This window comes from Acipenser ruthenus, chromosome 25, assembly GCF_902713425.1.
Source record: "Acipenser ruthenus chromosome 25, fAciRut3.2 maternal haplotype, whole genome shotgun sequence".
Lineage (NCBI taxonomy): Eukaryota > Metazoa > Chordata > Actinopteri > Acipenseriformes > Acipenseridae > Acipenser > Acipenser ruthenus.
In genome coordinates this window covers 3,240,836-3,264,677 of record NC_081213.1, presented here as the reverse complement: position 1 = coordinate 3,264,677, position 23,842 = coordinate 3,240,836, and the positions used below count along the sequence as shown (strand labels likewise).

Genomic DNA, 23,842 nt, shown 5'->3' with positions numbered 1-23,842 from the left:
ATTGGAGCCTGTACTTTATTATTATTATTAGTTTATTTAGCAGACGCCTTTATCCAAGGCGACTTACAGAGACTAGGGTGTGTGAACTATGCATCAGCTGCAGAGTCACTTACAATTACGTCTCACCCGAAAGACAGAGCACAAGAAGGTTAAGTGACTTGTTCAGGGGCACACAGTGAGTCAGTGGCTGAGGTGGGATTTGAACCGGGGACCTCCTGGTTACAAGCCCTTTTCTTTAACCACCGGACCACACAGCCTCCTGTACTGGGAGCTGTGATGGAAACGCACACACACACACACACACACACACACACACACACACTGAATGTAGGAATAGTGTGGGAATCACAAAGTAAAAACTGTATCTGTCAAACACTCAAATACCATGCTGTTTTTTGTAAAAGGGTTTACTGATTACAGGATAAGACAAAAGATGAAACCCGATTCAATTATAGCAGCACATTGCAACTAAAACATATTTTTCCATCCAATACTGTATACATTTAATGTCAATTCCAAAAACAGTCTGCTACATCTTAGTGTTGAAATATTTCGATTTAGTGCAAGATGTACAGGGAACGAAAAGAACTTGGATGATTAAATTGAATATTAAAAAAAAACAAAACAATAAAACAAGATGTTTCATGTCTATTGCATGTATCTTTATAAAAGATCCCCATAGCAAAATCACTATAAAGTGTAATAAAGATGAATGAAAGCATGTAAAAGTCCAGACAGGTATGGTAAAGCATATAAAAAAAACAACAACCTGCCAAATCATGGTAAACTATGGTAAATGCATACCATATTAACAGGATAAGAATGAGAAAACTGCAAAAATACTGTGCAAATTTACCATGGTAACCTTTTATAAGGGTACAGGTCAACTAGAACACTGTGTCCAGTGTATCCTATGAGTAGCTGGAACATTAGGCTACTTCACCTCTGACCTGCCATCAACACCATATAGAATAACATTTCTGTGGATCACTGTCCACAAGCAAACACACGAGACCACCAAAGCTTGATCTAACACTATAACTATGTTCTCTCGACAGTGTTGGATCTTAATGTGGCCGCTCTTAAGCTACATATTGTACTCCGCTAATGCTTACCTCCAGGAGTGATCTATTTAGCACCTTATCAATTAAATACAGGGATGGAAATAGGGCTCGATTCCTGGATCCATTCCTGGTTTTACTAAGAGTTTAAGAAGACACACCTGAGCTTGCTACCTATACACTGTGGCTCATCCAGCTCATATTAAAACCTGGAATGGATCATTAAACCCCTATATCTATGAAATATATTAATAAAAACATCAGGTCTCCCAAAGATTCAGTTTAAATTAACTGCATTCTAGTCTATCTCTCTGACCAGTCTGGGACCAGCTAGTAGTTTTGCAGATCCTCAATTTGAGGCAAGTCCAATGCAAGGTTTCATCAACCATGTCATGATTTCTAGTTACTGCTACATTAGATGCACTGCTTCCATTAGTAAGTGGAGATGTGTAGAGTGTTTTCAAATCCAGTGCTGTGCAGTCCGGGGCTATTTGATTGGGGTATTTCTGTGCCTCGTTATTGCTGCCCATAGTCGACATAGCATACCGCCCCTGGAAGGAAAGAAAAGCTATATCACTTGTTTATATGCAGAATTATCGCTGTATCTTTGGTATGTCGAAATCTCAGTAAATAATATGTTTTTAAACAATCTTCTAAATATATTTGGTTCAAATATATCATAGCTATGTAAGAATGTGTTTTAGAACTCATATGATTTATATTGCATATATACAGTACACAGTGCCTGGCTAAGGGTTTACCTTATCCCACAATATTTCAGGTCATCCCTAGTAGCAATAGAAAGCAGATCCTGAAGAGAAAAGTCAGCTGCAAGTAACTAAAAAAAAGGAAAAGAAAAATAACTGTACACTATAAAAATAAATCATAAATCATAAAATGATACTGACATTTAGAAATACCAAAAAAAACTTAATAAATTCAATGACAAACGTTTCCGCTAGAAGCATGCATGTTATGGTCACAGGAAATCTTAAATGCCAGACATACAAAAGATTTCTACAGCACAGAACCAAAGGTGGCGCTTACACACAGCATGGGGTCGATGTCCTGTACATTGCAACGGCAGACTTGAGAAAAGGGATCTCCATAAACAGGGGAGGAACGTAGGGGAGCAATGAAAACTGCACTAAAGCTAATAAGGCGTTCTTAAAATGCAAGCAACATTTTATCAACTGTTTTAGAGAAGGTTAGGTTTTTTTTTTTTTCAAAGCACTGCTAAACCTAAGAGAATGTTTCGAAACAGTCAGAGTTCTGTGAATAGGGCCCTATGCTAGTGTCTCGGCAGTTACAAAGCAAAGAGATGGACCTGAATTGGGAAAAGGCAGCACGACTGCACTGTATATTTCATGAACCCTCTTACTCTGTTGATCGTGTCCCCATCAGCCCCTGTGCGCTGCAGCCACTGTGTCAGAGTGGAGCTCTCCGAGTCGCCTTGGGTTGTCTTCCAGTGGTACGGGGAGACAGAGGGGATATCTGAGAGAAACAGACAGCTTTGATACAGGAGAGCTGCATCTCTGACCAGCTCAACAGCATTCTCAACAGCAGCAATAACATCCTCAAACACAGTCATTGCTAATATTAGATAATGACCTTACAGAGTCCATTCATCACATGTGGCTTCATGTCAGGAAGAGTATTAAGCCTGAAGTAGTTAATAGCACCGTAATAGCAATTGTTGAATGATTTGTTGCCTTACAGTGTTGTACCTTCAGAGAGTAAATGAAAGGCTTAATATTATCAAGAGAGTACACATTTCAAGAAGGCTTTAAAGTAAGCAGCATTATCATGTAACCCTTTTTAATTGCTGGTGCAAGGTTAGCTCTCCAAACATTTCTCTCAACACTTGGTACCTGACGGAGTCTGGTTCATTTTGCAGAACATACACTGTTTGCAGACCCATTGCAACATATTCAAAACCGTGTCTGACCAAATCCAACTTAAAACGAGTCCCTGCAAGCACTCTTCATACCAGCATTCCAGGGGTTGGCAAGCACAGTGTTTGTTGTGTGAAACCTGCTGATGGAGACCAAAGCAGTGACGTGCAATGGAACAAGTGAATCTTTTCAATTAGGAAAGCAGTTTTCAGTTCTCAACATGCTTTAGCTCTTGCCTGGACCTGCATTGTATTGTTACCAGTCTGTAGAAAAAAACATTTCTATGTTTTGATTGAACAACACAGCTGATGAAATGTTCTCAGACACTCGAAATGATGACTTATTTTCTGTTTGTCCTTCCCTTATGTCTGACCACAAGCCTTCACTCGAATTTAAAAACTACTATGGGCGAAATACTTCTCTGCATTCAGATCAAACAAAATATTAGCCACTTAAAAGATAACTAATTAGTAGCCACTACACTTAAGACATGACTTCAGTAGTCTTCTGCTCTGCTTGCTGCAGTTTGACGGCGTCTGCATCTACCTTAAACTACAGACTGCACTCTTTTCAAAACATACTAAAAACCTTAAAACGGGATATATTAGAATGAACCATATGATGTTTAAGAGCCGTCTGTTGAACTGCCCTACTGTAAATAACCCCTTCATCCCTCTTATTGTTAAAACTGAGATAACGGCAGTGTGGCTGAGACTCGAGGTGCTAAACACACACACACACACACACACACACTGCAGAGCGTCTCACCTGTGAGAAGCTCAATGTCCTCCTCTCTCTTCCTGACAGTGTCCCGCAGCAGATCGTGATACTCCTTTTCCTTCTCAGCGAGCTGAGTCAACAGCCTGCAATACACACAGCTTGAGAGGGGACACTTTAAAAAATACTGCCGCTGCCGCAAATTGATCCAATCCCATCCCTGTTTATTTTTCCAGTTATGCCACCAATCTGGCAGTTAATAAAAGGTAAAACTACTTTATGACGGCATTTTACAGCAGTGGGGAATCCCTCTGGATTTCATAGCCCTGGATAGATGCCCCATTGCTGTAAAAAAAAAGATATACAACCCAGTGGAGAACAGGTCGATAAAACCAGACCCTTAAGTTCTTATAAATGTTATGAAGGTATGGGCAGAACAACATCATGCAACACCAATGAAGCCATTATCTGAAAACGGTGTGCTTGATGAGTGTATCACAGAGAAGCATTAGAATGGATCAATGCCTACCTGCCTGTCTCCACTCTGAGCTCTTTCAGCTGCAGTATCAGTGGGCAGGGGTCCTGCAGGAACTCACTCAGCGTACATGAACTGAGCGTGCTCACACCAGATGTCTCAACATCCTGGTCCTTCACAGGGGGCGACCCCTCTCTCTCCTCTGCTACACACTCGCCCTGAGCTGTTACCTCCTGGAATTCAGCCTCAAACGAGGACTGTGCTTGCATCTTGAGCTCTGAAACACGGAAGAATAATAATAATAATAAACATAACAATTAGTAGTGATAGTAATAATAGTACAGTTTTACCCTATAGAATTAACTCATTTTGCTTGATGAAGTCAGACAAAACCTGCAGAATAATGTCCCATTAACATATTGAATTACATACCGCTTTGTAGTTTTCCATATATTTCATGAAAAACTGACAAAAAATTTAAAAATTTGCCGTTTTGAAATATAGCATGAAATACTAAAGTACTACTATTAGGGCTTCCGGTAGACTTTTGCAATATAATTTTGTAGTTTCTTTGATTACATGATGTTAAATAAAAGATCTCAATTATGTTTATGTATTTTTTTTTTTTTTTTTTTTAATTATGCCTCAATCCTAAAAGTCTAGGTGATGCTAAACCTTTGTCCACAGCTGTATAGTAATAGTAGTAGCAGTAGTATTGGAGCTCTGATAGTAATAGTGGTGGTCGTAGTACCTGGGATGAGGATGGTAATGGCTGTCTGAACCGCTTGTCTGAGCAGGTTAACCAGAGCAAACATCCAGTGAGGTCTGATTCTCTGCTGCCTCAGGATCTTTTTCACCTGCAAGTGAGGAACACACAGCCCAGCTATACAGTAAGAACACATCCAAGCTTACCCTGCAATACCTTAAAACTAGGAGCGTCTGTGAATACTGTACCAAACCCAGAGCAAGGACATCAATAACAAAGCTTAATGCAATTAACCTAGATTATGAGTGCTAATGAATGCACACACTGGAAGTTTCATTACATTTAGATAAGTGGTTTTCAAGATATAGCAACAAGGTAGATATTTGATTTTTTGTTTGCAAAAAGATATTTTAATCATCGCCTGAGCTGATCACCAGTGAAAGCCATGCTTTTAAAAGTTCTAGTTCTGAACTTTGTAGTGTATTTTCAAACTCACAGCATCTTGGAAGCTGAACAGCACCTCCTGCAGGTGGCTGAGCGGAACTGCATCAGAATGGAGCTTCGCCCGGAGCTTGACCAGACTGTTAGTGAGGTTCTTCCTGTCTGGAGTGTGGATGTGCTCCCTCAGAGAGGACACCAGCATACCGATGTGTTCAGCCGTGAATTCAGCCTCTTCTGTATTCTGGGTAAAAAATATCAGTTAAATATATTTTTAAAATATATCTAAACATGAAAAACTGTAATAGCCTTTGTATACTACTACTGCTACAACAACTACTACTACTACTAATAATAATTCTTACTCATCATATTTTGCAACTACACTATAACATTAAAATAGAAAACACCTGCCATCTATAGCACACACTTTTGTTCAAGGTATATGTTATGCCTTGTATGCATTCTGTAACGTATAAAAGCTGCATCTTCCTGGTGCTTCCATATCCAAAGCCCTGTATTGATGGGTTGCAGTAACTCCTTGCAAGTCTCAGTGGCTGGGATGTGCGCTCCCTACCTCAGTCTGGGTCTCCAGTATGTTGCTGACCACAGTGTTCTCGTGGTCAGTGAGGATCTTGTACAGGGTAGCCCGGCGCTCGCTGTCCTTCCTCAGCATGAAAAAGCCAGGGCTCTCCTCTGGAGACGAAGGTCTGCTCAAGTCATAAAGAGACTCCTCCACCACGCTTCTGAATTACAGGAGTAATAACCAAGACTTTCAAAACCAGTGTCTTGCCTATCATTAGCAACCTTATTTTTACTCTAACGATAAGGTGTGAGCTATTTCATGTAGTTTCAAAAAGTGATGCTTTAATTCCACATTGTACTTTTCCTCCTAAATAACAGTTAACATCATATTGCTATTCCATTTTTTACTTAAGCAAATGGTTATTTTCAACACTTAAATCAGGGGAAGTGCAAAATCCATTTCTTAATTTAACTCCCTCGCTATCTGTTTATTTCCTGCTTCCTGTTACCCATATCCCCCCCTGGCTAGACTTCTCAATACAACGTCCCAGTCAACAGAGAAGGCTGCACCCACCCAAGGAGACCTTGCTTTGTGGTCTTCTCAATGGTACCAGAGTTGGTATTACTCCTCTGTAGGACCGGTACGGGCTTCCTGGTGTCTAAAGAGAAGGTCTGATCACACTTCACAGAGCCGCTGGTGTCCTGAACTCGCAGCGGGACCGACATGCTTCGGTGATAGTCACCTGAACGACACAAATAATACATCTCTGTTTGATGCAAATCCTTAATTAGCGCTGTAAAAGTTTTTTATAAACTCAGTGGTTATTTCTAAAGAGAGCCCCCCCCCTACCTATATGGAACAAGGGGCCAAGGGGAGCTGAAACAATCTTATAGGATAACTTAAAGTTTGTGAAGGAACTACAATGAGGAGCATTCGATTATACATGAAAACTGTACAGTTCAATTGTCATTGTGCGGGATAAAACAAAATAGGGTGCCACCACCAAAGATTCCCAAACAATGTTCTTCTCCCTACCTTTTATAAAAAAATATAAAAAGGATGGATTCCTACATTACTCCGCAAATATGATAACTTTCAGAAAGCCTTTCTTCTCCAATATACTTAATAAAATGCTGAACTGGATTTTTTAGTGTTCCAAGAGGAACAATCCAGTGAGTTAGACCCTGTAGAGTGTAAGGATGGAGGGTCTACCTGGCAGGACCGTGTCGCTCTGGGGGGGCTGGCTGGGGGTCCTGGTTTTCCTCCTGGCGGGCTTCCTCAGGAAGGAGTCCTGCAGCAGCTCAGCGGCCGTGGCTCTCTGGTCGGGGTCGGGTTTGAAACACCTCACGATGAAAGCCTTGGCCTCCTCGGACATGCACTCTGGGACCCTGGGGTGGATTTTGAACATGCCCACCTGGAGGAGGACAGCGCCAGCCCCACGGTCACAACAATGATCAGTATTTAAAAAAAATACATATTTTTATTTATACATAATATAATTTAAAAATAAATCTGGCGTCTGGTGGTTTTAATAAAGGTGACAAATGCTAGCTGAAGTTTTTAATTATTATTCACACTTCCTAAACCTTCAATACTGGTTCCCATTTTAAAAAAAAAACAAAAAAAACATGGTGTTAAAAACATACATATACATATACAGATAAGACACCACTTTGTTCTATATGTTTGTGTCAGTGATCTTTCCCTGCCTCTCAGTGGATTATGTTATGTATTTGAGCGCCCGTGGCTCACTGCTGTCTCTGTTACCTTAAACATGGCAGCCTGTGGGCTCTCGAGCTCGTGGAAGGGAGGTTTCCCCGTGGCCATCTCAATAATAGTGCAGCCCAGAGACCAGATATCAGCAGCCTTCCCGTAACCTCTTGGACCCTTGTCAATAATTTCTGGTGCCATGTACTGCAGAGTTCCTGAGCACAGGCACAACGTTCAAAACAAACACGTGTTGAACCACACAGGCTTTCAAATCCCTAACGTTTCAATCATTTTCAGATAGCCATGTAGAGTTTGAACCCCATGCATACAAAGCTGGGTGGCTCTGACATCAATTTAAAAAGACAGACCTCGGCCTGGATTAAATCATAATTATGACACTGTCAAAGTATAGTTATAGTAGCGCCATGAACTTTTGATTTGATTCAGGCTCTTGCACTTTGAAACGCTTAGCTCTCCAAGTTAAAATTAAAATACATAATATATGAATTTACAGTAAGACAAGAAGCTACCTGTAAAAGTCTCAGTGCGCGGATTGATTCCAGCCAGTCTCTTGGAGGTCCCAAAATCTGAAATTTTCAACACCCCATTGTAGGTGTTAATGAGCACATTATCCCCCTGAAAATGAACATATTCAAGGTTATAAAAAATACTTCAGCATCTACAGATACAAACACACAATCCCCAGTGTACTGATTAAGGCCTCTTTGAACTGTCAGACTTTCGACAGCAGATGGCGATAGAGGGTTGGTTTTCAAATCCAAACACCTATTCTGAAGACTTTTAGTCTCGATTGAATCTTCTCGAACTCTGCAAGACTTGCTAGGGGTTCTCATAGTACTGTTTGAATGACAAGACAGATTACTGACTGTGGCAAGCAACCAAAGCACAATGCGAGAGGTCAATAAAATAAAGGGGGTTGACACAGAGTTAGATCATAATCTGGTTAAGGTACGGTGTCTGGTTTGCATTGCCAGCTGCAGGAAGTTTCTGCGATGAACCAGAAAGCTGTTCCGTATGAAGATGTTTTTAAAAGGTGCTGTGATTTTCTTACTGGGCTACAGGGACGCGTGACCCAAGCCGCTGTTCCAGTGCGAGAGTGAAGACTCTACGGTTTGCTGACGTTAGCTGGGTTCTGTTAATGTATGAAATGATTTGTGAGGTTAACAATGCAGGTCAATCTCAACACTCACCTTGATGTCTCTGTGAACAATCTGGTTCTCATGCAGGTACTTCAGTCCCTCCAGGATCTGTTTGGTGTAGTAAACAACTGTGGCCTCGTTGTCTTTCAGAGGTCCCCATTTCGATCTCAACAGCGAAGAGAGGCTGCCTAAACACACAACACTTTCCTGCTAAATCCCTTACTGGCATCACGGATGTCACAACCAGATTACAAAACCTTCGAAACGTTCTAATGAAAAGGTCAAGACCTTTTTATGTGTTACTTGTGTTCAAGCAGTTTTATTTAAAGAGCTACACAAACATAAACATCTTTAAAATGCACTCTTGAGTAGGGGATGGAAGCATCATTTTATCAACGGTAACCATGCAGTGAGATCTAATGCAATAAACAACAAAACAGCCCCCAACCCACGATGAAGTCCTACCTCCCGGGACTTCCTCCATAAAGATTTTGATGAAGCCATTCTCACTGACCGAGCCCAGGTATTGGACTATATTCCTGTGCTTGAGACGCTTGTGCAAGGATATCTCTTCATGAAGAGCCTCAGAGAACCTGCGGGTAGTGCAGAAAAGGGTGGTGGGGTGAGATGTGGTTTGAAGACCCGTCATCATCATTACACCTTTCCACCACAAACAAAGCAGGACTGCTATTGAAAACCTACGACAGCCTACAGATGTCAAAATAAACACCTAGCATAGAATAGACTGATCGTGAAGGGTTTGAAGAAGTAAATAAGGAAGGTGACACACTGTTGGATAATCACTGCTCTTGGTGATTAATTGACCCTTTTGCTGCTGGTATCTTATTATTGTGCAGGTGAAACAGTCATAGGGCTACCCCACAGGGATCTACCTGCTGTCCTTCTCAGGGATCTCTTTGATAGCGATGCGCACTTGGTTGCTCAGATCTCTGCCTGAGTACACAACTCCATAGGTCCCCTTCCCCAGGACCACCTTATATCTGCTCTCGGAATACTCATAAGAATACTGAAAAATAGAAAATTCTAAAATCGGAATGTTGAAATACAAAAATTCTCCAAGATAAAGAGATTATCTTCATGGACCTGCATTGGAATCGTGGTTCTAGGACTCTTCAAAGACAACTCACTTCCAATACCCCTTCAGAGCGCACTGCAGCATCTACCACATTCACTGCATTCTCCTCTGCTAAGGAGTTCACCAACTCACAGAACCTAGGAACAGAAACAACAGCATAATGGGAAATACCAAGAGAATAGAGGATTTTATAATACCGGGTCCAAAACATTGGGCTATTTCCCTGTAATTCCCATTTTGGATTCAACTGCTCTAGAGTGTAGTACAGGAAACTCACTTTACAGTACAAGGAATCTTTTTTTTACAATTTCATAACCCCCTCTAAGCAAAATGATTGTGTTTATACTAGCTTAAAATACTATCAAATCAGCAGGCTCCTCCAGTTTATGACACTAAAGATGAATGTAAAAAGTGTGACATAGCTACAGACGTACAGAGGCCTACGCTATCCCTCCCTGTGGCTGGTGGTAACCAGCACATTCTCTCTGTAATTTAATTCATGGCAATTATACAGACAGCTAGAAGCTTGGTTGCTTATGAATTCAGTTTGTTTGTAGTACACATTTCACCCCACTGACTAGTAAAGAGTTAAGCAGGCCTGCACACCCACACAGATAGTTTGGCAAACGTTTCTCAGACGCATTTCCGCACCACCTACCCCTTGCAGTGTGATTCGCTGGGGAAAAACAGCTGGAAATCCTCAGAATTGTGCAGCACATACAGGAAACAGCAGCGCTCGTCAAATTTCGAAACACTGGGGCAGAGAAGGGCAAGTTCAAACGCAGTATGTGCACACAACTGAAGCAACCAGGGCATGAAATTCACAAGCAAGTCATGTTCCTTACCACTAAAAGTGTCTTAACCTGTGGCTTCGGACCAGACACTAAACTCATTTCCTTCTTCAGAAAAGACAGTTCTCCATAGAAACAGACCATGGTTCCCATGGCAACAGCCATCGGGGTAACACATTTTATTTTGTCATATATATATATATATATATATATATCAGTGTATTAAAAGACAAAATAAAATGCGTTATCCTGATAGCGTCAGCAGCCAATTAAATAAATAACAGCTTTTTCAATTCAGTTTGCGTTAACATTTACAGTCCAGGTGATACGTTGACTTAAGATATAAAAACGATTCTCATAAGGGTCTAGTGTATTTCCGTATTTATCCTGGTTGTTCTGCATGACAGTGTATTCTACCTGTGGTTAATGTCTGGCACTCTGCAGCTGTTACACCCATTTCCTACCATCACCTGACAGTGTAAGCTGCCTTCTCTTCTCAGTGACATCACAATCAGTTTGATTTGTGAGCAAACCATAGGTGAATTAAGGTTAATATGTATTACCTCACACCTCGAATGTCTGATGCGGGGAAAGTCCAGTTGTGGATACCCTTCTGTAAAGAAACACAACAGAATTTGTGTAACATGTAAATGATACAAGGTTTGAGCAGCTCATGTGCAATAAATCAGGCAAAAGGAAAAGATTAGCACATGTTAATTATCTTGATATTATGTATGGCAACACTACCTATAAAGATATCTCAATTTAAAAATGTCAGACAGTGGTAAAAGCAAGTGCAATACAATGCCTTCGTCTTTATTCAAATAAGGGGTTTTGTAGTTTTGTTGCACACAGAGAGAGTCCCCTGTATTGACGGTGTGTGTGTTACCTCCTCAGCAGGGCAGATGTGCCACAGTTGGACAGCCTTGTCCAGGTCCTCTTCACAGACGCTCAGGTAGGAGGACTGAAACACTTTGGTGGGCTCCAGAATAAGAACCTAAGAAGCACACTGATGAGCAAATTTTAAAGTGCACACTTGAACCCTGTTTTTCACTCCAATTTAGAATATCCAATTGCGTCCTCCAATCCGCTTAGCCTATTGCTACTTTACACCCAGTAGCAGCTTGACTATCTCCCATCCCTACAATGCAACAATACCAAGCAAAGGGAAGCAACTTCTCACAGCAAGGACGCAAAACTAGATTGCTAACCCTGCACTACATCTTATAGGGACCATGTAAAACTTCTGTATACTAACTTTATGACACCATATTAGAACATAGAACATGGTCATAAAAGTTGTATCTATGTACAAATACTTGTTTAAATGTTGTTGTTTTTTTTATTACAAAAGCAAATAGCAGTAATATGGCCATCTGGTTTTACTGCAACCAGTAACTAATGTAAATACAACTCCCTGCCCCTAACCGGCTAGTTCCTCCATTAAAGAGCAAAAGAGATCCCTTCAGACAGGGTATCAGTTAATATACAGAAACAGTGCAGCATTGCCTATGTTCTCATGGAACTGTCACGTTACCCATGTGGTAACACTGACCATGGCTGGCCCGTGGTTCACAGCTACTAAACCACAGACTGCAATACTCAAGATGAATGTACTGTTAGAGACACGGGTCATTAATACAACAGTATGAACAGCTCCTTACTGGACATCTCATTGTGGACACTGTGGGTTTGCAAGCTTGCAGTAATAGCTCCATCCAGAAACCAAACAGTTCTTGCTTCGCCGATTTCTCTTCAGGGTGTTTTGCAAACTTCTTATAGAGCAGAAACGTCTCCATGCATGATCCCAGGAACCTAAAGAAACATTGTCAATGATGTCACCCTTGTGTCGTAGCAGATCTACAGATGTGGGGACCTGCACATCTGCAGAAACTTTACAAGAGACGTGCAAGAAAGCTGTCACTAATGAGAGGTAGAAACATTTCCAGATGTAGTTACTATCTAGCTAACAACTTAATTCCAGAAGTGATACCTGGTGCGTCCTGTGACTTCCATTTGTTATATGTCTCACATGCAGTTTTGCAAGAAACACATGCTATTTGTGTTAATGTCGTTTCATGAAAATGCTGTATAAATAGCACAGCCAAGCTGCATTGAATCCCTGTCCAAAGCACATGGATGAATGTGTTTGAACTGTCAAAATAGAGAACTGGAATTAAGTGATTCATACTTTTTTTTTGTATGCAGCATCTCAGCGTGAACCTAAAAAAGTCTTAAAATGAAAAGTTACTGAAACTTAAAAAAAAAAAAATTCTTAAACTGAAATATATCTTTCTGAATTTAGTTAACTGAAACTAAAACATAATAATTATTTAAAATGAAAACCAAATAATAATCTTACCAACTAAATAAAAAAACTGAAACTGAATTGAAACGCTGAAACGAAAAAAAACTGAGGTTGAAATGACTTAGGAAACACAAGTGATTTATGTAATTATTTTCTTAGCTACAATCTCTTTAAAGCCTTACGCTGTCACTACTCTTCCAAGGTTTTGAAGTTCAGATGAGAGTAGGCAATAAGCTTACCATATGGGCGCCTTTAACTTGTACAGTTTCTCAGAGGCCTGTATGACTTTGCTGTGGTCGTTGGCCAGGATACTGGCTCCAAAGTAAAAGCCCACATCCCAGTAATAATTCATCTTCTCCAGGCTTCCCTTTCGGCCAAGCAGGCTGCTCAGCTTCGCACCTGTGGCAAAACCAGAAAAGAGCTGTTACCATCCGCACTGCACAAGTTCCATTAAAAAAACATGATCATTTGAAATGTGTCGGTTAACACATCTTGGACATAGTTCCATTGTTGAAAATGGTTCGGCTTCTAGCATGTTTTATGTTGTGTATTTCATACTTATAATTGATAATTTTATGATTGGTAATTGAAATTAATAAAACGAAGAAAGGTAACTAAAACAGAAAGACACAATTGGTAAAGATTAGGGGTCCATCCATAACTCCATACCACTCAATCAGAAAGGCCATTTGACTTAGTTTGGAAAAGTTTTACCTTGAAGATTACTGGCCCTATTTTGAAGCCAAAGGCAAAGGTGCATTTTGAGTAATAAAACATTGCGTAAGTCTCAATACTGTGCAAATACATGCTAGAAGAGAGTGTATTTAATACTCACAGACATGCCAATAAGCACTATTTACACACATCCCACTCTGGTGGAAAATATGTTCAGCACAAACTAAGTGTTAGCATTTGGATTAGCAACCTGTTAGTCAAACAGCCTGGAAGTTATCTACACGCATCAGATAAAATACCTATTTTCCTCAGTTCAATTGATGTTTCAAATTGGTGGCCAGCTGCCATTAAGAGAACTAGGTTGTTGATTCCCGAGTGCAGTGTTGGCTCGCCTTCAAAAGCTTTACCGTACCTAGAAAAAAAAAAAAAATGTCAAGCTGGAAACTGTGTGATTCAGCCAATCACAGTCGCTGGTGACGTGATAATTACAGTGCAGTAGGTGGACTTTGAAGAGGAAATACAGGAGCTGATAAAATAATTCCAGAAATCTTTACTGACGTATAATTCCATTCAATGTGTAGGTTTATCATGTAGCAAAAAAATGTACATAGCTTTGTTTGAATGCAGTTATGAGGCCAATTCACCTGGAGAGTGAACTTGAGCTAATTAATGACATCCTTTGACAACTAAGACAATCCTACAGTCAATTGACCTGGGAAGTAAAACAGTAACACACTACTGACAGTATAAGATGGGGTCAATTACACTTTCCATTGGGCAATTCGTAATTAATTGCAATTACAATGTAATTGTAATTTGTACTTGAATCTTGACACACCGGTGTAATTGCATTTATGCAACACAACTGATATATTACACTTCAATTACGCATTGACTTGTCCTTCGATCCTTACACTTGCATTTTCAAACACTTTTAGTGACTCATTTGTTTGAAAAAATATAAAAATTTATATAGTATGTATTTGTACCTGTGATTATTGCTTGGTTATTGAGAATAACTTAAGTATGCGTGTTATGGTGTGCATTTGTTTATGTTACATTGCAACATAATTGTAACTAATTGTAATGATACAAAATAGTATTGTAATTGCAATTTTAGCAAACAATTAGGCCGTAATTGTAGTTGTAATTAATATAATTGATCCCAGGTCTGGTACCAGATATCAATGTTTATATGGAAATACATGTTCACCTTGACTAGCGATTCTTTAAAAACTGAGCACATGGGACCCTATTAGGGAATGGAAAAATCATTCTGAACCTTTTTCTTATCCAACATCTACACAATGGCTAGATTCCCATTCAATTCCTGGTGTGTTCAACATGGTACACTAGCAGACTGGCATTTCCTTCTCAGTCAAACTGTTAAATACTATGTATTTTATTGATTTCAAATGTAAGCAAGGAAGAAAGTCATACGCAGGTAATCCCTTTGTGTATAATTTCCGTTGCTTTCACAATTGACGTGTTTGACTGATTAATACATCATATTTTATCCCTGAGGAACAAACAACAAAGACAGTCTTGCTGGTCCAGTCAACAGATCCCTTTCGGTTCAGTGGACAAGCAGCAACTCTTAGAATACATTTTGTAAAACTAAACTCAAAATGACCACGATGCCAGGAACACACACGAGAAGATTTCTCAACTACAAGTCTACAGTTTTCCTTCCTAGTGTGAATGAGAACCTATTAAGCAGGTCCTAATCGGTCTGGCAGGAAATTTCATAGACTGATGGACGTTTCTTACCAGTAGCAAGCCTTGTCTCTGCTGTCATGGTCTGTGAACCCTGAACTGAGGAACATGTCTTTGTAAATCCGGCCACACAGGCAGTACAGATCTGAGGCGACTTGCTCACACTTCTCCACCACGGGCAGGATGACCTGGAGGGCTTTCTGACGATCGCCAGGCTGGTTCCTCCTGCGGAGCCAATACAAAGGTATCAAAACTGCCAGGTAACCACAGACACCTAGAATTAACACAGGGAAACTCACCTGTTCAGTGCAAAGGCATACTGGAACTTTACATTGTCCTGCTCAGTCACGTCACATGTTGGAAGGTCATTTAAAGTCTTAACAAGTCTGATAACAGCATCATAATCCTAGTAAAAAGAAAAGAGAGTGAAACTGATAATCACTGATAATGCTTTCAGGTACAGCTGCTGCGGAAACCCTTATAAAGGTTTACCAGAGTAATTTAGCCACTTTTCACATAGTTACACTATGCAATCTACCATAGTTTACCATGGTCTGTCATGTACCCTCATGAGCTTTACAATGCTTACCTATGCTTTACTGTGGTTTCAGTTTGCTTTGTTACACTTTGCAATGCTTTTACTATGGACAACAATTATAAGGGATAAGCTGCTATTACGTTTTTGGGGGTGGACATAAGATATACAATCACAACATTTGTCCAGCAGTGGCACTGTGTGCTATGTAGATATAATGTCTGGTAGATAGATAGACAGATATATATTTGGTTTTACCTGTACATCCCTGTAAGACAGCAGCAGGTTCATCACTATATCAGGACTCAGCAGCTCCACTGTATCCAGCCTCTGCTGAATTTTGACCAGTTCTCTGCTCAAATCCGTCCCGCTGTACCTCTCCCTTGCAGTGCGGATATCGCGTCGGATTGTCTCCCGGAAATATTCACTGCAAATAACCACTGGATAATGAACCCATGTCTTTGGCAATATAGATATGTGCTCCACTGTGGTCTGTTTATTGCTACAATAACCAAAGCTTTCAAACACTTTCTTACCTCAAACAAGCACACATCTGCCTATGTAGAAGCTGACTTACCTGTGTTACAGGTACTAGGACCCCACCTGAGACATACATTTGTGTTTTATGGTTCCCACTGAGATATTAAATTGTGGGTTCAGGTGGGATTCTAATAACTGTAACACAGGAATGAGTTTATGAGTTGAAAATAAAGTCTAGAAAACAAACACAAAAAAATAGCAAAACAATGTTGGTATGTTTTGCAATTACATTTTGAAGTGTTTGTAACATAATGCAGTAATCTAGACCGTTACCATTATAATACAGTAGCACAGTGCAACAAAGTGTACACTGTGGCTCTACTGTAAAATCACTGGGCATGAATTTCCACAGTGGGAAAATAGCCCTGAACTTAATTTGGAGTGGGAAATTTGACTGCAATAGTGGAAATTACAGTGTAGGACAAAATATTGCCAAAAATGCACTTATTAATTTCCTTAGGGGGTACATTTTTTTCATCAAGGAGCAAATATTTTTTAAATATGTAATCGCATCAAAGGACCAGACAAAAGACCCCACCCCTCCACCCCAATCTCTTGTAGCTCCCCCTACACACACACATAAAAGCAGACACCTATTTGCAAGTCAGAGCTATGCAAATTGGTGGGATAGGGTTGCTCACCAGGAGTGGATCTGTGTATCATCCAGGAGTTTGACAAGGCGGTCGACAAGGGGCGTCAGTAGGGGCTCGATGTTATAGTTGGCTTGAAACAGATCCGAAAGGCCCTTCATCTGCACCCCCGCCTCACAGGCAAACACCTTCCCCTGGGGCGACACCGTGTAGGGAATGAAGGTGTAGCTTCCACACTGCTCCTGCAAACCAAACCCACAGGAGCATCAAACCCCCATCCGCATGAGAAAGCCTTGCAATGGATTCACCCCCGCAAGATCTGACTCATGATCACTTTACACAACAGGCAAGACGACAGCAGAGGGACAAATGGGGATTCACTATGCTTGACTCCACAACCCTGCAATATGTAACACTACAGTGCCCACCTACTGTAGCGATCAGAAGTCATAGGTAAGAGACTGTGATGGGCACAGAGATTATACTTTTTTTTTTGTTAGTTAAACATTATCCCATAGATAGAAGCAGGAACAAACTACAGCCATACAGAGCAGTGTGTCATTCCAGCTCATATCAAACACTCCAGGGCAGATACTGTTGCCAGCAGCCGACACAACATGGTATGCCTTTATTCGCATATCGGTGGCAGCACAGGAATGCATATTCTGCTTGCCGTGAGAGCCACTGTAAATAAAATGTAAGCACTCTGTTTGCAGGCTCGCCAGTCCCTGCTATCCCAGTGTATTGTAATGTCACAGGACTGCACTGTGGGTTAGCTTGGTGCCAGCTTTACGGAGATCATTAATGCAAGACAGTTCAGATCAAAGGTTGCTTTTGGGTTGAAAGTCTGCGAGTTTAACCCTTTGTGAGTCCAAAACAGCAACAACCATTCAAATAAGTCAAAAACCAACTGGAGATCATTTTTCTTTCTCTTAATGCAGTGTCCGGTATATTAGACAAAACATGAATTGAAATAGGAACTTACTATATTATAACATTTTGCAGATCAAAAATCTGCTATTTGGACCTGTATAATGTCCAGGAGAGCTAGATGCAATGCAACATAGGGCTAACCACATGGTAATACTCGATGCAGTCTCTTTAATGGAGTGCTGACCAGGTCATTCGCCTAATAAAGCACTAACCAGGTTACATAGACTGGGGCTAGTGAAACCGTCAGGTTGTGTTTTATTTTCACGAGTTCTGAATATTCTTTTGGTTATTTTATTAAAAAAAAAAAAAGTATATTTGTATTCTCTTCCCTGTGCACACAAAGATCTGAAAACAGCTTGTGGCTGCCACTAACAACAGCTTGTTATATTTTAAAGCACTTTACTTTCACTCAGAGGCAAAACCTCAGCCCTGACATAAAAATAGCTGCTGCTAACACTTGCTGCACAGTATCTGGCAACAGCTGACACCTCAATAAATACTGCTGTTTAAGAACTGGGTTAGACATTGAAGGGCATTGTGTTCAAATGGTCACTCCAAAGAGTTATGCTGAGATACAAAGGAAAAGACAACAAAGCCCTTTCTGTCTCTAAACCGCCCACATGTACACATGCATTTATTAAAAAGCAGGTGAGTGAAAGGGGTGAAAGGGGGTGATACATGTACGTAGAATACTTGTGCTTAAAATTGAAATGATTGTTAAACATACCACATTCCTCGGGAAGATGTCTTTCTGTGTAAAAAGCAGCAATAAAACATGTTACATCATGAACAGAGAGGGTTTCCCACACACTAGTCTACACATTGGAAGGAGCCTGCTGGGATACATTGACAATAGTGTATAAACATGACTCTTAGACTGCCTTACCTAACAGCTAACATTAGGTTGTCCAAACATTAGGTTCATTAGTCATTAGCGTTTTCATACAAACTCATTAACTCCATACTGTTCCCCATATTAGCATCCCGGAGTACGAGAAAAATATGGCACAAAAAGGTTCTGTCACTGTTTAGATCATTAAATGATGAAGAGAGACCCTGCAGCTATGTATGAGGGCTGCACAGTCTTTACTGAGTGAATGCAATCGCGTGTCAAACCTCCACTGGAAGCACCAGGGGCGAGTTTAACAAAGCACTTCTAGGTAGCAGTCAACCAAATGCAATTCACTCCCATAACAAAAAAAAGAAGAAAATAACACATTCAATCTTTAATCATGTAGACTTGTTGAGTGGAGCTCTACTAAACTATCGTTCTATCAAAAAACAGGTAAGAAATAAGACCGCTTTCCAGCTAGCAGCCTGTAAAGTGCTACAGTAGCAGTGGTTTGTGAAGCTAGCCTCGGGGGGGCCACACCTGAACTCTAAGGCGTGCCACAGGAACACAGTGTCAAACCTGTTTATAAAGACTACCAAGGCACCATTTAAAAGTGGTCTTTATTAAACAAGGTAAACTATATAAGGTGATTCTTCAGAACTGTCTTTCGATTTCACCTTTAATACAGAGACGTTTGACGTTTCATCAGTGCAGCGTACTGGCACGTTTTGCAATGCCTACAAGCTCATGGAGTGAGCAGCTTCCCCTTGCAGAAGCCAGCCCTCACCTTGAGTGCCTGCAGGTCGTTCTGCTTCTTCACACAGTACATGATGAAGTTGTTGGTCATGCTGAAACTCTCCCGCACTCCCAGGTGGTAGAAAAGGGAGGGCTGGCAGAACGTATCGCTCATCTCCACCACAGCAACGTCTGCAAGAAAAACACATCAATCCGCAAAACAGCTTCAAAATCATTTTATTAAACCTCCCAATCAAGTTCCATCAGCCTTTCCACATTCCCTAGCTGCCGTTCACACTGAACAATAGCTTTCCAATTCAATTATATTTTAAAACCACCTTTTTTTAAAGCGTATTACGTCACATAACACCGTGTAACAATTTTGTTTTTTGGTTCCTGGGTAGTAAATGTTATTTCCTAATTGCTTATGCCTCAAAAGTATAGAAAATGGCTATTATTCCCCACAAACTTTGCTTTTGTGACCAGGACAGTGATATTTTGAAATTTACCTATTTTCCAGAACATTCCATATAGATTCAGTGCTGAGTAAACTTGGAGTAACTTCTAGAACTTTCTAAAACTTTCCAGTAATATAAATAGTATCATAAATACAGGGGCCTTAAGCCCACCAGTTCAGTTTAGTTCCAGTTGCCTAAGTGGATACATATCTGCATTTTTCTGAGATGGCATCAAGAGGCTGCAAGCATCCGGCAGACGCATTTTGCTATATCTGCGGCCAATTTATCAAGACAAGAGCGAAAAAGTACTCCGTGGAAGCATTTGCTAAGATGTGTGAGGCCTACAAGGCATATTTCGGCATGTCCCCTGTCGGGGATCAAGACAAACCCTGGGCACCTCATTTCACCTGCGAGCACTGCAAAAAAAACTCTGGAAGGTAAGCTCGGAATTTTCTGTTATAAAATTTGTTAAAATTTTTAAAATTGTAAAAGTTTTTAATTTTAAAATGTTTTACAATTTTCAATGTTATTGAAAAAATATATCATATATGAAAAATGTTGCGAGAATCTCTTACACATTAGTCATGGGTGAAATAAACGTATTTTTGTAGGATGGTACAGAGGGGAAAAGAGAGCCATGAAGTTCGCTATCCCAAGAATTTGACGGGAACCCACTGACCACTCAAGCAACTGCTACTTCTGCATGGTGGACCCTTCCAAACGTCAGACTGACAAGAATGCACCTGCTATCACGTATCCGGACCTTCCTTCATCCATCGCCCCGGTGCCACACTGCCATGAGCTCCCCGTACCCACTCCTCCGGAGAGAGAGCAGCCGTCTTTAGAAGAGAGCAGCAAATCAGAGAGCGAGGAAGACGTTGTAGATCCAGGTGACAATTTCAATTTCAGAGGTGGAGCTGAGGAGAGAAATCCATACTACCCCAACCAAAAAGACCTCAACGACTTGATTAGAGATCTTGGTCTCACCAAGTCCAATGCCGAGCTTTTGACGTCTAGGCTCAAGCAGTGGAACTTGTTGGATGAAAGTGTGCAAGTCGCAGATCAGAGGAAGCGTCACCAACCTTCTTCCAGCTTCTTCACCCGTCAAGATGGGCTCTGCTTCTGCCACAATGTGACCAGTCTGTTCGAGGCAATCGGAATCGCCTGTAACCAGAATGAGTGGCGCCTCTTCATTGACAGCTCATCCAGGAGCCTCAAAGCCGTGCTGCTCCATAATGGTAACAAGTACCCGTCTCTTCCCCTGGCTCACTCGGTGCACCTCAAAGAGGATTACAACAGCATCAAGACCTTGCTGGACGCCTTGAAGTATGATGAGTAAGGCTGGGAGGTCATAGGAGACTTCAAAATGGTGGCATTCCTGATGGGTCTCCAAGGCGGTTTTACCAAGTTTCCCTGCTATCTTTGCCTTTGGGACAGCAGGGACACCAGGGACACCAAGGCGCACTACCACAGGCGGGACTGGCCACAGCGGACCGAGTTCTCTGTGGGGAGGAACAACGTCAAGTGGGAGCCACTGGAGGACCCCCGGAAGGTGCTGATGCCAACACTGCATATCAAATTGGGCCTTATGAAACAATTTGTCAGAGCTCTAGATAAGGAGTCGGCAGCCTTCAAGTACCTACAAGACTTCTTCCCTAAGCTGTCTGAGGCAAAGGTCAAAGCCGGTGTCTTCGTCGGACCACAGATAAAGAAGATCCTGGAGTGCAATGAATTCCCCAAGAAGCTCACTAGTAAGGAGAAAGCGGCTTGGAACAGCTTTGTCGCAGTCGTTCGGGGCTTCCTGGGCAATCACAAGGCTGAAAACTATGTGGAGCTGGTTGAGACTCTGGTGAAGAACTACGGCACAATGGGCTGTAGGATGTCCCTCAAAGTCCATATCCTTGATGCTCATCTTGATCAATTCAAGGAGAACATGGGAGCGTACTCGGAGGAGCAAGACGAGCGCTTCCACCAGGATATACTGGACTTTGAACGCCGCTACCAAGGACAGTATAACGAGAACATGATGGGAGACTACATTTGGGGGCTGATTCGTGAAAGTGCTTTACAGTATAATCGTAAATCTCGAAAAACTACTCACTTCTAAATCTTTTGTAGTCATTTTTGTATTACTTTAGTATAAATACATGTTAATTTGGATTCATATGTTGTTTTTTTCTGACTTTATGTGAACAAAAAGACACAAATTTGCCCGTTTTCTCATTGGAAATAGGTAAATTTCAAAATATTACTGTCCTGGTCACAAAAGCAAAGTTTGTGGGGAACAATAGCCATTTTCTATACTTTTGAGGCATAAGCAATTAGGAAATAACACTTACTACCCAGGAACAAAAATTGTGTTACGTAGTGAATCGGATCCTAAATCAATTCTGTATGTGTCCCCCTATATTGATATTAAATACATTTAACATAATACAGTTATTATTATGTGACTTTGAACTGCTGCTGTGTTATTTTACATTCATTTGTCAAATAATTTGTAAAAGACTGTATTTTCTTTTGTCTTCTTATTGTGTTAAGCTTAATAAAATATGTAAACCTGTTGCATGTGTAACAGGTAGTGCTCTGTGATACATTGCCTGTAATGTCCCTATCGGTGAGACGAGATGAGGTTAAAAATCACAAATCCAATCCTCTTCTGCATTGGCCTCCGCCCTGTTACACATTCAAGGTTTTAACGGGGTTTGGCCGTTAACTGCATGCTGGTAATTAAACAGTGTCTTGATAGGTCTAGTCACTGCAGATGGTCATAAAGCGGGAGAGGAACTATTGAAAGTGGCTTTACTAGTATTCATCAACAGGAGCAAATTCTGCATTCAGCTGATCTCCCTTACAATCCTCCATGTAGACAGTTTTGTGACTTCTGTCTGGAAAATCCTAGATTTTTTTGCCCATCTGTTGCTGCCTACACCTGTCAGGTTTATTTCTTCTTTGGTGTTCCCCTCCCCCCCAACCCCCAACCCCCAACCCATTACAGATTGGAATACTGACTTTATAACACCCATAATACTAATAGCCTGCATTTTTGGTATTGTAATTGTGTTTTACCAGCTAAGTAACAATGCCAGAAACATACTGCAATACCATAATGGTTACACAATGCGTAATTATTTACACTGCCGAGACACGTTCAAGTAACCTCTTTCCCAGCCATGTACGTCTTTGATTTTGTGCCAAAATCAGTGCATTCAGATCAAATGGAAACTGACATCTTTGGAGACTTAATTGCCAAGAACAACCTATTGTTTTTTTAAAGAATGTATTTACAAGTTTAATGTTTAGATTTAAAACATTAACATTTAAAACAAATACAACTTTCAGTCATTACGCACTTGCATTCCTTACAGTATCTTCAGGCTACCTGAAGCCCTTGCTCAGGTTTGGACATCGCGCTGTAAATACCTTTAAACAACGCCTAGATGTAAACAAGCCAAGCCAGTACTTGCCTGCGTTGTAGAAGATGTCTAAAATATCCGTCGTTCCAAGCGCAAGACTCCCAAATGGAATGGTGTTCATTTTGGCGTGGGCATAGGCACAAGCCTCTTCCAGGCATCTTAGTGAAAGATTCTCCTCCGACTGTGGCAAGTCAGCTTCGTCTATTAAAATGTATACCACAGTTACTGCTCTAGTTCGGCTCCTGGGAGAAATTATATCTTTAGGTGTATTGCTTAATGCAATAGCCAAAGGGTCCTGCCAAAAACTCCCAGCTGAAGCACCGTTTGTGTCCGCCTTGGGCTCGTTTTGCAGCGGCCTGTCGTAATGTTCATCCATTTCGCCTTTTACTTTTTATTGCTCAGGTGAACCCATTACGTCTGCAGACCGTCCATGCTTCCGTAATTCCACATGTTAGTCGGCAGGCACTTCTAGGAAGTTCACTTGCTGTTTGCTCTCTCAGGGAGTCAGCAGACACGCCCCTCAAAAACT

At 41.0% G+C, this 23,842-nt stretch overlaps 1 protein-coding gene across 2 annotated transcripts; it reads right to left on the bottom strand.

Annotated features, from left to right (window-relative positions):
- Nucleotides 1-536: 536 nt before the first annotated feature.
- On the bottom strand, nucleotides 537-23,842 carry LOC117414092 (mitogen-activated protein kinase kinase kinase 5-like). Of its 2 annotated transcripts, XM_034023768.3 has the most exons (29): nucleotides 23,365-23,842; nucleotides 19,492-19,631; nucleotides 18,600-18,623; nucleotides 16,991-17,181; nucleotides 16,068-16,236; nucleotides 15,574-15,680; nucleotides 15,329-15,499; nucleotides 13,858-13,970; nucleotides 13,123-13,282; nucleotides 12,240-12,390; nucleotides 11,465-11,572; nucleotides 11,139-11,188; nucleotides 10,443-10,538; nucleotides 9,837-9,921; nucleotides 9,582-9,715; nucleotides 9,154-9,281; nucleotides 8,740-8,876; nucleotides 8,059-8,164; nucleotides 7,586-7,743; nucleotides 7,031-7,232; nucleotides 6,392-6,560; nucleotides 5,870-6,038; nucleotides 5,351-5,536; nucleotides 4,900-5,005; nucleotides 4,203-4,425; nucleotides 3,725-3,819; nucleotides 2,443-2,555; nucleotides 1,823-1,899; nucleotides 537-1,612 (listed from the first exon to the last, which is right to left on the bottom strand). In XM_034023768.3, the coding sequence occupies exons 1-29, from the start codon at nucleotides 23,687-23,689 to the stop codon at nucleotides 1,549-1,551; spliced, it is 3,957 nt and encodes a 1,318-aa protein (XP_033879659.3). In that variant the 5' UTR covers nucleotides 23,690-23,842; the 3' UTR covers nucleotides 537-1,548. The 2 variants fall into 2 exon arrangements, with proteins under 2 accessions (XP_033879659.3, XP_033879660.3); XM_034023769.3 differs by lacking the exon at nucleotides 18,600-18,623.

Coding starts and splice junctions, on each gene's coding strand:
- LOC117414092 (XM_034023768.3), bottom strand. CDS start 23,689: ATGGATGAACATTACGACAGGCCGCTGCAAAACGAGCCCAAGGCGGAC. Junction 17,182..18,599: donor ACATCTTCCCGAGGAATGTG/GTATGTTTAACA, acceptor TTTGGTTTGCAG/GAGCAGTGTGGAAGCTACAC. Junction 9,716..9,836: donor GCTCTGAAGGGGTATTGGAA/GTGAGTTGTCTT, acceptor TCTATTTTTCAG/TATTCTTATGAGTATTCCGA.